The 15148-nt window shown below is 37.7% G+C and overlaps 1 protein-coding gene across 3 annotated transcripts in view; it reads right to left on the bottom strand.

Moving 5' to 3' along the window:
* Positions 1-11651, bottom strand: part of SENP6 (SUMO specific peptidase 6) — a 78119-nt gene extending 66468 nt beyond the window's left edge. For all 3 annotated transcript variants that reach the window (XR_015795652.1, XM_088137831.1, XM_088137841.1), the window contains exon 1: positions 10836-11651. Coding sequence is in view for 2 of the 3 variants with exons in the window: in XM_088137831.1 (XP_087993957.1) it covers positions 10836-10908 (73 nt within the window). In the remaining variant the exon portion in view is untranslated. The remainder of the gene's footprint in view (positions 1-10835) is intronic.
* Positions 11652-15148: the final 3497 nt, after the last annotated feature.

Raw genomic sequence — 15148 nt, 5'->3', positions numbered from 1 at the left:
ATGCAGCACTATAAGACCAGCTACATCCTACACAAGTCCAGTTGAAGAGCACTATGATGATTTCAAAGCAGGTTAGTCAGCAAATTAAACAATATTCCAAAAAAGAGTGCCCTGTACTCCCACTTAGTAGTCAGAAATGTATTAGAAACAAATACTAGCAGGATAGCACAGTAATTTGGAAAAAAACAAATTTACACATGTAGCCTTGCTATAAATTCACTAACTCTGGCAAAGGGTTGCTTCTGAATCCTTAAGAATGAATGTTCCTTACTACACTGTTATGAACACGTTTGTACTTTACTTCAAATGGAATGAGGAAGAATAGAAACTTTAAAAAGGAACAGCCAGCAATCACATCTACTAGAATATGGTGCTTAAATTTCCCATTAAATTTCCCACTTTCATTGGTGTAAATCAAAGACAATACCATAATAAATTGAATCTGAATTGTAATTAGTTCTTTTCTGAATTCCATTACTGTTGCACTCTGAAAAAAATAAATACCAAAACATCTCATACTGTGGGTCACAACCCCTTGGGAAGTGGGTAGCAAACAATATACACCGGGTGCACAATTATTAGGCAAGTGAGTATTTTGACCATATCATCTTTTTTATGCATATTTTTCACCTCCAAGCTGTAGAAACCTGCATGCTTATTGGATATAAGCATATCAGGTGATATATATTGTGTAATGAGGGAGGGTGTGGCCTAAGGAGATCAACACCCTATATCAAGGTGTGCATAATTATTAGGCAGCTTCTTTTCCTCAGGCAAAATGGGCCAAAAAAGAGATTTAACTCTGAAAAGTCAAAAATTGTAAAAAGTCTTTCAGAGGGATGCAGCACTCTTGAAATTGCTAAGATATTGGGGCATGACCACAGAACCATCAACCGTTTTGTTGCAAATAGTCAACAGGGTCGCAAGAAACACGTTGAGAAAAAAAGACGCAAATTAACTGCCAAAGATTTGAGAAGAATCAAACGTGAAGCTACCAGGAACCCATTATCCTCCAGTGCTGTCATATTCCAGAACTGCAACCTACCTGGAGTGCCCAGAAGTACAAGGTGTTCAGTGCTCAGAGATATGGCCAAGGTAAGGAAGGCTGAAACTCGACCACCACTGAACAAGACACATAAGTTGAAACGCCAAGACTGGGCCAAGAAATATCTGAAGACAGATTTTTCAAAGGTTTTATGGACTGATGAGATGAAAGTGACTCTTGACGGATCAGATGGATGGGCCCATGGCTGGATCAGTAATGGGCACAGAGCTCCACTTCGACTCAGACGTCACCAAAGTGGAGGTGGGGTACTGGTATGGACTGGTATTATTACAGATGACCTAGTTGGACCTTTTCGGGTTGAAGATGAACTCAAAATCAACTCCCAAACCTACTGCCAGTTTTTAGAAGACACTTTCTTCAAGCAGTGGTACAGGAAAAAGTCTGCATCTTTCAAGAAGACCATGATATTTATGCAGGACAATGCTCCATCGCATGCATCGAAGTACTCCACTGCGTGGCTAGCCAGTAAAGGCCTCAAAGATGAAAGAATAATGACATGGCCCCCTTCCTCACCTGACCTAAACCCTATTGAGAACTTGTGGGCCCTTCTCAAACGGGAGATTTACAGTGAAGGAAAACAGTACACCTCTCTGAACAGTGTCCAGAAGGCTGTGGTTGCTGCTGCACAAAAAGTTGATCGTCAACAGATCAAGAAACTGACAGACTCCATGAATGGAAGGCTTATGACTGTTATTGCAAAGAAGGGTGGCTATATTGGTCACTGATTTTTTCTTTGAAATGTCAGAAATGTTGATTTGTAAATTTTGAGTTATTATTCTCACTTTAACAGATGAAAATGAACGAGATGGGGGAATTTTTGTTTTTCATTTAGTTGCATAATAATTCTGCACACTAATAGTTGCCCAATAATTGTGCACACATAGATATGCTCCTAAGAAAGCCAAAACCTCACTTTTACTTTCTTAAATATTCAGGTTTGAGATTTATTAACATTTTGGATTGACCGAGAGCACTGTAGTTGTTCAATAATGAAATTCATCCTCAAAAATACAACTTGCCAAATAATTGTGCACACAGTGTAGAGCTGGGATGGTTACAATTAAAACAAAAATGCATTGCACAGACAAGGGGGAAGAAGTATCAAAGTTTGTTCCTTCTTTGCCTGGGAATGCCACAGAAGCATGCACAAAGTGAGGGGGAAAGCTCCGTGCAATTTTTGACAGTGCTCCTGGTGTGCCTCATCCCTCTTTCTCTTTCTTCGCCACATTACTTGAGCAACAACCTGCTTCTGAAATTTCTAGCATTGTTCTTTCTCTACCTCCCTTTAGGTGCCACTGCTAAATTTGTGCCCTTAATTCAAGAGAGGCATATTCAAGCACCACACACACCTCTGTAAATACTAGAAAGTTGGTGAATAGTTCAGTTGGATATGCAACAACTGAATTCAAGGGGAAGTTTCTCCACCTCCCCATTATGCCATGTGCCACTGGCATTCCTGAATTTAAATCACAAATATTATTGCACAAAATGCTTGAAAAATACGAAGCATATTGTACCACTTTAGCATCAAAAGGAAAAATGATGTCCCTCAAGGATATAGTACATCAATTATTGTATCCTTTTACTAATGCATGCATTAAACAACATATATTTTGAAAGGTGCAAGGCTGCATCTATTTCACTGTCATCAACTATATTCTCTACACAAACAATATCCCAAAGTAATATTCATTGCACACAGCATTTTACTAAAGGGAGGAAAATGCCAAAAAAAGATCTGGAGAAATGCTGGCAAACAACAAAGAGCAAATACGACATTTCCATTCAACCTGTGAACTGTGAAGATGTGAACAGGGTTCTCTGTAGGATGAGCTCAGCCACCTGTGGGCCAGTTCCTTATCTTTCCTGGCTGGTACAAGCTGCCAGAGAGAAGACAAGGCTAGATGCTAGAAGTGAAGAATGCTTTCTTGAGGGAAGGGATGATGCTGTCAGACTTAAAAGTGATTTATGTGCCCCCTCCCTCTAGAAGCCATAATTTGACTCAGCCATCTTAGATAATTACTTCATTATTCATAGATTGCAGGTGCACAACCTAAAGCCTCAGCACTATATACAACTCTTAGACCTCGAAAAGTTTTTACTAAATTGTATTTTTTAATGTAATAGAGAAGCATTATGTAAATGAAGAATATTGTTTTGTTGTTGTTATTGTTGGTCGCACAGTCAGCCAGATGTTTAGACTGGATCTGGCATTTTTATCCACCTATTGAGTCCTTCCCAAGGACCTGGGATAGGCAGCTGTTGTTGTTTGATGGTGTTAAAGGTATCATCGTAGGATGAAAGCTGTTCCAAGTAAAGCTGCCTTTTGCAACTGACTGATAATTATGATGTTTATAATAATAATATTTCCTGCCTTTTTATATATATGCAGTATATAACTCAAGGGAGCAAATTTACCTAATACTCCCACCTCCGATTTTCCCCACAACAAGAGCCCTGTGAGGTGGGTGGGCTGAGAGAGTGTGTCTGGCCCAAAGTCACCCAGCTGGCTTTCAGGCCTAAGAGAGGCCTAAAACTCAGTCTCCTGGTTTCTAGGCCAGCAGCTTAACCACTACACTAAAACAAAATCCATTTTCATTTCTGTCCTGGACACACCTGCTACTTTTTGAAGTGTGATCCCTGGTATGTCATCTGAACATAAATGCAGCTATAAGTCCAGAAACATTTTCTACCTCTGCACTATGCATAGTATACAAATATATTTGGTAAAGTGTTGTCAACTTCCAAGGAATCATTCATTCAGGCAAGAAAATCTCCCCAGAACTATATTGCATTACCCATACTTTATACAAGATTTACATGCTTTATACAAGACTAACCCTAACTATTTGTTGGATGAGGACTTCTACTATGGAAACAGTACAACAGTTTTCACTACTGTACATGAATACTTTATGATATATAACAATTTAGTAGAGCATAAACAGAAATGGTCAATTATCAGGTTTAAATATCACACAATATGGCAGGTGCAGAAGTTTTGACACCCTTCCAGTTACTACTTTGTCACGTCTCCTTTGGCAGAAAAAAAAAAAGCCTCCAAAAATCTAAAAATCCTTCTCTTCTTACTTCTGAATTTTTCCCACATCAGTAAAGACATTAAAGCTGAAAAGAGACTGGATATTTCAGCAAGACAATGATCTGAACCATACCTCCAAATCAACCATTAAGACAGACAGACAAAGGTTATGAAATGTCCTTCACAAACCTCAGATTTCAGTATTATTGAAAATCTTGGATAAATCTCAAACATGCAATGCACAGAAATAGACTTAAGAATATTTTTGAGCTAGATGAGTTCTGGAAAGAAAAGTGGGAAAAATCAGAAAAAAATACTGTACTGTAGAAAGAGTCTCAGGTGGCTACAAAAAAACATTGGGAAGCAGTTATTTCTGCCAAAGGAAGTGTTAGAAAGTGCTGAGTGAAAAGTTGTCCAAACTTCTTTATCTGCCATATTTACTATTTTCTTATTTTGGATCTGTAAACAACTTCACATAAATACCAAGCATTTGTTCAAATTTGTAAAAAATATGGAGTCCTTGGGGGTCTCTGAGCTTCTGTTTTCCTGCAAACATTTTGTTACCTGGCTAGGTAACATCTTCAGTGATAAAATGGGATGGGGTTTGCTCTCTATCTAAAATATGTTGTGTTTAATTTTGTACCATTTGACTATGGGGACCTAATTTTGGCATAAAACTCTATACAGTATTAACAATGGGATTTTTCCCTTTTTTTCCCAGAAAAATATTGAATGCTCAAAATGTGTTTAAGCACATATAAATAGCACTAGTTTTCAAAGTTCTTTGTTGTTCTGTTAAATTTTCAGCCAAAACAACTTCCCATACTCTTAAAGACCACTGATTTAATAAAAGGTAACTTTTAGTTTTGCAACTGGCAGCTAACACACAACCTTTACATTCTACTTTTTTGTTTGATCTTTCCTTCAGTTTTATAACTCTACTTCCTGCTTTTTACTAGTGTGAGCATGTGTGTGCGTGCATGAGGGAAAGAGTCTGTCTGTACATGCTCCCAAGTTTTCTCCTTTTCATTTGTTTTTTTTTAAATTCCCAATTCATTTTTTTTAACTCAGTAATTTAAAAAATATATATTTTGTTTCTTCAATAAAAAAAAAAAACTCTTGAGATTTAGAAAAAGAAAGGGTACTATCATTAGGTAAAATAAAATCAAACTTTGGCGAAGACTATGAAGTAAATTCACTGTATCTTCAAGTCAGTTTTTGACTCCTGGTGACTTCCTGGACCAGTCCCTGCTGTTTTCTTGGCAAGATTTCGGAAATAGTTCGCCACTACTTCCTTCCTAGGGCTGAGAGAGAGTTACTGGCCCAAGGTCACACAGCTGGTTTCATGCCTAAAATGGGACTAGAACTCAGTCTCCTGATTTCTAGCTTGATGCCTTAACCACCACAGCAAACTGGTTCTCTGAACTAAATTACCAATTCTGAAATTGAGATCCTAATAGAATATAAGCTTTGACTTCTATCAATTCTGATCAATCTTAAAAATAGAAATGGCCAAAGAACATAAACGCTATTTCTCATTTTAGATACTGATTTAAATCCACCAAACAATTTTGTGAAATGCTTCCTCACTAATTCAAAATTAACATTTTTGATCATCTTTTGTCAGTTTTAATAAAACAGGGCTACCTTCTGCTATTATTACAGGTACAATTCAAAAGGCTATTTTTGAATTTTAACAACATCCTACAATTTGGGACTCTTTGCTCCCATATTAACTAATCTAATTTACTATTAACTCTTAGATTGCTTGTGAGTAATAAAACTGAAAATAAATGCTAATGTAAATATTTTTAGACTAGGTCTGAAATAAATAATTTTGAAGGAAAAATATTAGAAGTTCTCCTTGGAATTGGTCCAAAGTGTATTAGCACTGCTTCATAATAGAACTGTATGGAACAGTTTTAAGGCCATAGTTCTCTAAGAGAAAAGGCAGTTCTACAAAAAGTAAGATAGCTGGGAAGGGGGGAGCTCTGAGTGATAGAGACAGAGGAAGCAAAAATACAAAAAATGCCATCTTAACTTTCATTCAGTTATAAAGCCCATTCAACCTACCACCAACAATTGTTGGGATTCCACATAATCAAATATGCACATGATGCATAGTCACTTCATTAAGGCCCTGACTTGCAGCAGAATATAATGTAAGCATATATGCTTTGCTTTTCTAAATATAGTATAGCCCCTTGTTTTCATGAAGTGAACAAAATGATCAGGAAGATGATGAAAGGACTCCTCATTCTATCTCTCACTCCTATCCCTGAAACTGTTTTAAAGTATTACTTCTGCCAATAATATCACCAATCAGGAACAAGGCCACCCAGCATTAAGATGATTAGTCTGCTTTATCCTCCTTCTAACATTGCTCACAAATATACTTTTATCTACCAGATAAAGGAATGTATTATCAGAAAAATTAAATAAACAAATGAAACTCAAAGCCAATTTAGAATTGCTTAATATTATTCAAGCAGGATCCGCTTTAGTAAAATAAAACCCTTCAAAAATAAGAGTTTTATTTCTGAAAAACAAAATACAACATTAACAAGGATATTATTTTCATTTTTCTCCTTCTTTGATCTACAGTATTTATAATGTATCCTCTTCACACCCACTCCCCCACACAGAGACTTTAGAAAAGTTGTTGTTCCTACTGGACATTTGTATTATTTAGTAACTTAGAAAGAGCTCTGTTGAATCTAAACAGTATTCCAACATTCTAGTCTCACAGTGATTAGTCAGTTGCCTGATATTCCCAACTACACACATTCTGACAAATCTTGGATAAAGTATCAACTTACCATTACAGTGGTGCCTCTAGTTACGAACTTAATCCGTTCCGTGACTCTGGTTGCAACTCGAGTTGGTCTCAAGTTGAGGTAAAGTTTCCCATAAGGTTCAATGTAAATACTGTTAATCCATTCCGCCTTCCGAATTTGGTCGCACCCCGAGGTAAATTTCCCCCATAAGGTTCAATGTAAATACGGCTAAACAGTTCTGAAACATATGCATTTTATTTTTAAACCTCAAAAACCTTCCAAACGCCACAAAAACCTTCCAAACGCCACAAAACACACAAGCCTCACTGAACGTCTCCTTGCTACCGCGATCTCGCCCACAGAAAGCCGCGACCATGTGGCAGCAGGGAAAATGGCCGCGGATCCGGTTCATAAGTAGAGGCGGAATTCGCATGTCGAGGTAAATTTTGGGGGCTGGAGCTGGTCGTATCTTGAAAAATTTGTAAGGAGGGGCGTTCGTAACTAGAGGTACTACTGTATTTAAAAATGGGAAGGATGCCACAGTTTGTTGAACTGAGCTGGTCAGGTTTATGTATAACACTAACCCATATACTATTTTTTCAAACTATAGTGCCTGGGTCCCTACAATACATGTTGACTAGTAACCTTACTACATAATATGTATCACAACCACATTCAGAATTCATTCATACAACCATTCCCAAAAGTACCATAAGTCATTTTTCCTCAATTTTGTGCTGTCCTAATGCATTAATACTATCCCTCCCATCTTGCAGCCATTAATCATGCCAATAAAGCTTAAACTACTATAGGACTAGAATGACATATAAACATAAATACATAGGTAAATAAATGTTGCTACAACATACCTGGAGAACACAGGAGGGTAAAGCAATTGCCATAAGCTGATTGCTATTATATATAATGATCAGTTTAAAAAGGTAAACTAGTTGGTAATTATTGCTATCCTATAATGAACTAAACCAAATCTTCAATTATCTCCTTTAAAATGAGTTCACCCAAGTCATCTTCTAGAGCTATAGAAACATGAGTTCAACATATCATTAATAAGATTAATAAAACAAGCTTCTGCTTGTGGTGCAATGAACATAAGCAACCTGTGGCAGAGAAAAGACCAAAAACTACCTCCATTTGCAATCCCTACGATACTCAAATTGTAGCAGCAAGGAACAGTCCAACCTTCATTTTTCTATCTGATACTGATTCGGTACAAATTCTGCTTTGATTGTGTTAACCATCTTCAGCATACTAATAGACAATTGGTATTTTACTTTGTTTCATTAAAATGTTTTAAAAGTCAGTATAGAAAGTGCACAAAGTCATACACATCGATACATGCTTTAATTTGATTATACTTGAAAGTGACCACATGCAAAAAGAGCCACCTTTCTTTGTTCCTGTCCCATGTAGATTTTGCTACTCTACTGTGACTAGCCATTCACCCACGACAGCCATTTTGTGGCTTCCTCTTTTTTTTAAAGTAGCCTTTCTGTGACTGTCGCCATAGCAATTTATGATGCCTATTCAAAATTACAAATGTGACTGCAGCCGTTATATTTAGTACCATGGTTATTCTCTGCCATCAATGAAGACACCCCTATCCTGCTTGTCTTGTCTTCCCAGTTTATCCTAATCATTCATGCCTCTTCCTTGTTCCTTATTCTGTTGGCCCAGTTCAGTCTTAAATTAACTCACTTCTTAGAACACTGTTATAGACTGCAAACCTGATTAGAAAGGTAATATGTTAAAATAAGAACCAAATGGTTTCTAACATTCTGGATGGAAAAGGAAGCTTAGAAGACTAGGATTAAATTATGCAACAAATATAAGAGAAACACTAGTTCTTGCTCTAATAAGCAATAATTCATCTGACTGAGATCATTACATGTGAATGGAATTATGCATGCAATTCAGATGTTAACACAGGAAGTTAATATTTAGGAAATATTGCCCTCCGGAGTCAAAATACCCTTGCTTTCCAAGCTACTGCTTGGAATTTTACCCCCCAACTTTTTTGAAATAGCAAACTGAATTAAGTAAATGCAACAGGTTCATCATCTTGCCAATCTAAGCAATACATTCATGTACCTACACATTCATACACAAGAACACAATCTACTCGTGAGAAGTACCAATACAATGCTAATAAGTATTAATACTAATAAGTAATATAAGATGAAATAAATGGTTCAAGATTGATTCACAAATCCACCTATCTGATGTTAAGTGGAATGCTAGTTAATGTGGACTACACCCCAGTGGTTGTACTGAGATCTCACACTAAAGTACACTTACGAATGGCAACTTGAGACTAAACTGCATGAAGGCTCCTATGCCTAAGAAACCACTATGTATGAAGCAAATACATATGATATTATAGCCATTTTTACCTCCTCCATCATAAACATTTGTGAAGAGAATTATTACTATGATGTGGCAGAAACTGCCCAATCAGAGAGCTGTTTTATATATACAACTTTCCAAATGAAACAGCTACCAATATATGCCTTTTGTTTCAGCAAGCTTCAATAGCGCAGTGTCATTTTCTGTCACCGCACTGCTACAATCCCTATACTGTACCACTAAATTTTAGGAATGCTTCATATTTTCTTTCTTTCTAGGTATGAAGCAGGTAGGAAATGCACAGATGGCTCTGTAAGCACTACCGTATTATATATACATACATGCAATTCAACATATACTCTTAATAGGAAAAAGGTGATCTAGTCTTTGCTCATTATAATAAATCCAATACATTTCCACAGAGATTCAAAGATGGAACATATGAACCTGCTTTTACATGTTCTTCATCACAGAATTTGAAGAGCTGATATGAAACCTTACCCCATTTCATGGATCCAAACACTAAAAATAAAATATTCAAAATAATTATCAATGGTAGATAGCACAATCAATGAATAAATGTATTCTACTCTCAAAATTACAAAGAACTTGAAAAAATAAAAAATTCAATCCATGGAAACTCCTTTATAAGAAAAACTTCATTTTATTATTCTTGGAGACACAAGCAGGTATCAAATTTAAGTCATCAAAGAAAATATTATTAAGATGAATTCATTATTCTAGCATTTTATACTTAACTTTGGAAGGTACTTTTTATATTTTATTATATCTCAAATATATGAAAATGATGAAAGCCTGCCCATTTTTTGTGACTTCTGAGTTGGCCTGGAGTTGTTATTTCCTCTAATATGGATGCTCAATTATGGTTGCAAAGGAATGCCCACCCTCCTGAGAATAAGCCTTTACTTCCAAGTAAAGATATCTATGATAGCACTGTAAACTGCTTTCTTACCAATCTATGTGCAGCAGATACGGGGAAAGAAGCATATGGGGATAAATTGGCGGGGGGGGGGGAGGCATATAAACAGGGTACAGTAACTCACATTAGCAGTTTCTATCACCTGCCTGATTTTTTTTCCTCTCAGTATCTTCAAGATAGCATTAAAAAAAAATAATGCAGAAAACGAGAAGCTTCTTTATAGGGCAAAAGGAAGAAAAGGTAAAACGGGTGCCAGCAGCTGCCACAATGAGCAGCCTACATAAAAGGCTGATTCAATTAGCTTCATCTCTTATCTAAATATTAACCTTTGCCAGTCATCCCACCACCGCTCCCCTCCCAGCATGCACGTTTTTCTCTTGCTTTTTTTTTTTTTTGGATTTAAAAAAGTACAGCAGACTAAACTGCCCCTGCTCTTTGCCCCACTCCCACAATACTTCCCGATCCTATAGGATACAAAATTCCCACTCGTGCACGCCAACGCGAATACGGTCCAACTGCTACCCTCCTTAGCCGCCTTTCGAAATAGGTCTACTCGGAAGTAAGACGCCCTGAATTGAATAAGGCTTCTTTTCGTGGAAGCGCGCTTCGGCTTCTAGCCTTAGTTCTCCCCCTCCGAAACCCACTTACCCTCGAGAAGAAAGCCCGGCTGTCGGATACCCCCCACACTTCTGCCGCCGCCGAGACCGCCACCACCGGCCATCTTCGCGCGGGCGCTGCTTTCGTTTCACACCATCGCGCCGATCAGTCTTTTTTTCTCGCTCTGGCCCAGGCGCCGTCTCAGAGGTCCAGTTACAGCACACTAGGCCTCTCCCCTCGGCCTGCGCCCGCCACCGCCGCCTCCTTGCCTCCTCCGGCCGACTTCGCAGCGACTGGCTGGAGGCGCGGGTGGGATGGGGGATGGCTGCTCACGGGCCCCTCACCGAGCCGGAGGCCCCTCACCCGGCCAGGCCTACGGAGCGCGAGAGGAGGCGAACGCCCGAGAGGGAAGCGACGCCGGGTTCCTTCTCTTCACCCGCCTCCCTTTATTGTGTTCGGCGACACCAGCAGCCTCTCAGCCGCTCGTGGGAAACAAGAGAGGAAGAAGAGGCCGCCGCAGTCTCGCGGCGGGCTCGCTCTGGCCGCTACGCCGCCTGCCACCCAAAGGCGGGGCGGTAAGGACGAATGAACCCAACCGAGCCAGGCTGCTCCTCGCCGCCGCCGCCACCCTTCCCCCTCCCGGCTGCAGGATCTCGCGGCTGTGCGGCGGCCAACGCTTTCGCCTCCTCGCCGCGTTCTCCTCAGACCTCGGCGGTGTCCCCGAGATCACGTCCCACCGATCAGTACGCGACCACCACCGTGTTTCTTTCCGCTTCTTTGGGGGCTCGCTCCCTCCCAAAGGCCAGCCCTGAAACGTACACAGAGAAAGAAGGTGTAGCTAATTTGACAACGAACCCAACACCTCTGTCCTCCCCCCCCCCCCGCACCCATGTTTAAAATGGCCGCAGTTGCATGAAGCTGTCCCTGGCTGTTTGGCTGCCTTCTCTCCCATCTTACCTCCTAAGCTCTAGAGAAAGCCACCGAAGAAGGGAAGCGAGGGATAGTTGGGGTCATTTACTTCGAAATTGCTTAGGGAGGATATAGGGAGTGCATGGACAAATATATTTAGAACTCCCTTCTCAAGTCATTAGCATCAGAGATATTTTTTTTTATCAAACTCTCTGAATAGCTCATTATTATTTTTATCATGCACATATTTGATAGCATAAAGCTTTCCTTCGCAACCAAGGAAACGGGTTGGCATGCTTTCTGATAATAATTGTATAAAAATGTAATGTATATGTAAAAGAAATTGCTGACAGTTTCAAATGTAATGTGAGCAATAAATTCCATAATTTGCCCTGAGGCTCCTTTTGTTAATGGACGGCTCTAGGTAAATGTGTAGCATCACAATCTCAAATAATATGACCATTCTTCGTTATTCTAGACACAGTCTTGATGAGTCCTGTATTGTGCAGCCATAGAAGAAAACATGAACGCAAATTTTGGGGTGATTTCAGTGTAATTGCTGCAGCATTAATATCTTTCAACTTGCCTATTCCACCATTTTTTAGGAACTAATCTACCACAGTGGGCCGAAAATATTCCACTTCCACCTTTCCCTTACCTATTAACTTAAGACCACATGTAACTCTGGAAAACATTTGGTATTTCTATTGTATTTTTAAGAGTTACATCTCTTTTTTATTACCTGTTTGTATGCATTGGTTGTAACAATCCTTACAAGCAGCTTGATTGGCTTATAGATTCCTTTATTTTTTTTTAATTTTTGAAAGCTGACTGTGGTTTGTATTAATAATATTACTATAATTAATAGGAGTTATAAAAGTAAATGCAGGTAGTCCCCAGTTTAAGAATGAGTTCCATTCCCAAGATCTGCCCTTAAGTCAAATTTGTATGTAAGCTGGAACAATATTATTGTATAATATTGTATAAGTAGTATTGTGTAATTAACTCAAATCACTGTGTATTTAACGTGAATTTTGCTACAGTAGGCTCCATTCTTAACTATCGGTCATCTGTGACCCAAGCGTTCTTAACCCAGGAACTACCTGTAAGGTGAATCTTAAAATACTCTTGTAATTCAATCTTAAATATACTCAACAAAGAAACCTGTTGCTGGTTTGTCTTCAGTCATATCTTAGGGCTTTTAAAATTTATTTGAGAACTTTGTATATATTGCTTTTCTATTATAATTCATTGTGATTTACAACATAAAAACAATAAAATCTTTATAAGCAAAACAAATTTTAAATCAAAAATAGCCAAAGAAAAAGCTAAGATTAATGTAAAATTCCAAAAATAATATTACAGGAACCTAATTATCATAGTAATAGTACTTAGTAGCAACAGAGTAAGTTTTTTCTTCTTCAGACTCCCTGCATACATAGTTCTGTATTCTCAAGGAAGGTTCATTTTGCTGATAACTGCAAGGAAAAATACTCATCACCACCATCTTTTCTTCTGTCAGGTAATAATGTCCAAGGGCAGTCTTAAAATCTCTCTTATCCTATCCATCAATCTTAGCCATTCTCTTCTACTTTCAACCTTCCTAAGCATGCTACTTTTTTCTAGTGCTTTGTCCACTTGTATCACATTCAGAATAAGTGAGTTTCTGTTACTGATCATTACTCTCAAGGGAAAAGTCATTATTTGGTCCAGGTTCTTTTTACTGTCCATGGTGCTCTTACTAACCATCCCTAAACCCATCACTTGAAGGCTACTATTTTTATATCTAGCTTTAATAACCATACATTATCATTGGAAACTGGAAAGATGACTGCTTTAGCTATACCAATATTTGTCGTCATTTAAATGTCATTCATGATCTTGTCTAACTTGTTACTGCCTTCCTCCCTGGGATTAACGTGTTTTCTTTTTTAGCACGTTGTCTAAACTTATTTATTCTTGAGCCCAAGAATCAAAAGTATCCTCTTCACTTTCAACTATAAATTCACCAGGCATCCAAACTGTCATTATAACCTGTCTCTTTGATATTTAACATTAACCCAGATTTTTCATTTTCTATTTTTAATTTCACAATGTGCTCTTCTAATTATTTTTTATTTTTAGCTAATGTCATATTCCCTGCCTATCTCAAATTGCTAGTTGTTTTGACCTCCAAATTCACTTCCAATCTTGCCTTTTTTCTATTTGCTATATAAATTAAATAGATATGAGAACAATATATATCCTTACCTTATTTTCTTGTGTATTCTAAATAGTAGAATAGGTTTGCAGGTACAGAAAAAAGGAAGAGGAGGTAGTGGTGTTAGAGCACACCTATTAGCCACATATTCCACGTTTTGGCCTAAACTACATAGCAAAAGGTCTTGCTATAATTCGTGAAGCAAAGATAAGTGTTCTTGTATTCTCTCATTCTTTCCATTATTCATCTTAAATTAGCTATCTGATCTCATGTCTCTTTTTTTTTTAAGTGTCTATTCATTTAGCTTTCCTCTCCCCATGTATGGCTCTAATCTTCATAACAACTTAAATAAAATGTTCTGTGAAAAATTAGTGCAATGATTCAATAATTTGCACATTCTTCTGCATCTCCCTTTTTCAAATTAGGTACATGCAGCAATATTTTGAAATCTTTAACATTGATTTGTACCATAATTTCAACGTGCCATCCTGAATTCTTATGGTAAACATAAATAGATCTATATATTTTACATACACACACACATACACACACACACATATATATATATATATACATATCCTCTAGAAAATCTTTTCGTAGAGAAGACAAAAAGGCTGATTTTGATGGAAAGAAAAAATGTTTTTAAGTGTATAAAAAGGGCCAAACAAGGAGTATTCAGCAGAGTGAAAGGAAATAAAAATTAAGATGATTAAATGATTTGGGATGAAACAAGTGAGAGAATGATGGAATGAGTGCTATAAATGAGAATATGCTAAAAAATTGTTGAAAAGGAAGACATAAATGCTGTGAACTGTTGAAAAATAGTTACAGATATAACTAGAGAAATGCTTAGGCTGCAGATATAACCGGAGAGATGGTAAAATATGAATGTGGTTTGTTGATGGAGTTGTTGTATAACTTGTTTAACATGCGAAAACTGCATCTATGTCTAACTAGAAAAAAATTATTGTTCCTTTATACAAAGGGAAAGATAGCAAGAATGAATAAAAACGGGGGGGGGGGTGTCTTTCTTAAGCATTCCTAGAGATGTTGGCAAAACTCTTGATTGAAAACATATTGGAGGTCACAATAAGCAAAATTTGGGAAGTGCTGTGTGAGTTTATAGTGGATATGGAATGTGTAGCCTCAATGAGAAAAAGGAAACTTACTGTATGTTTGTTGATTTAGAGAAAGCATATTAAAATGTGAATATGCTTGAATTATGGAATGTTTCATATGGAACTGAAGGTTGGTC

Source organism: Python bivittatus, unplaced genomic scaffold (genome assembly GCF_059951505.1).
Source record: "Python bivittatus isolate LINGU-HERP-01145 unplaced genomic scaffold, Pbiv_v1 ctg000020_np1212, whole genome shotgun sequence".
In the NCBI taxonomy this organism is placed as follows: domain Eukaryota; kingdom Metazoa; phylum Chordata; class Lepidosauria; order Squamata; family Pythonidae; genus Python; species Python bivittatus.
The sequence above is the reverse complement of the archived record's forward strand: the minus strand, read 5'-3'. Positions and strand labels throughout refer to the sequence as shown.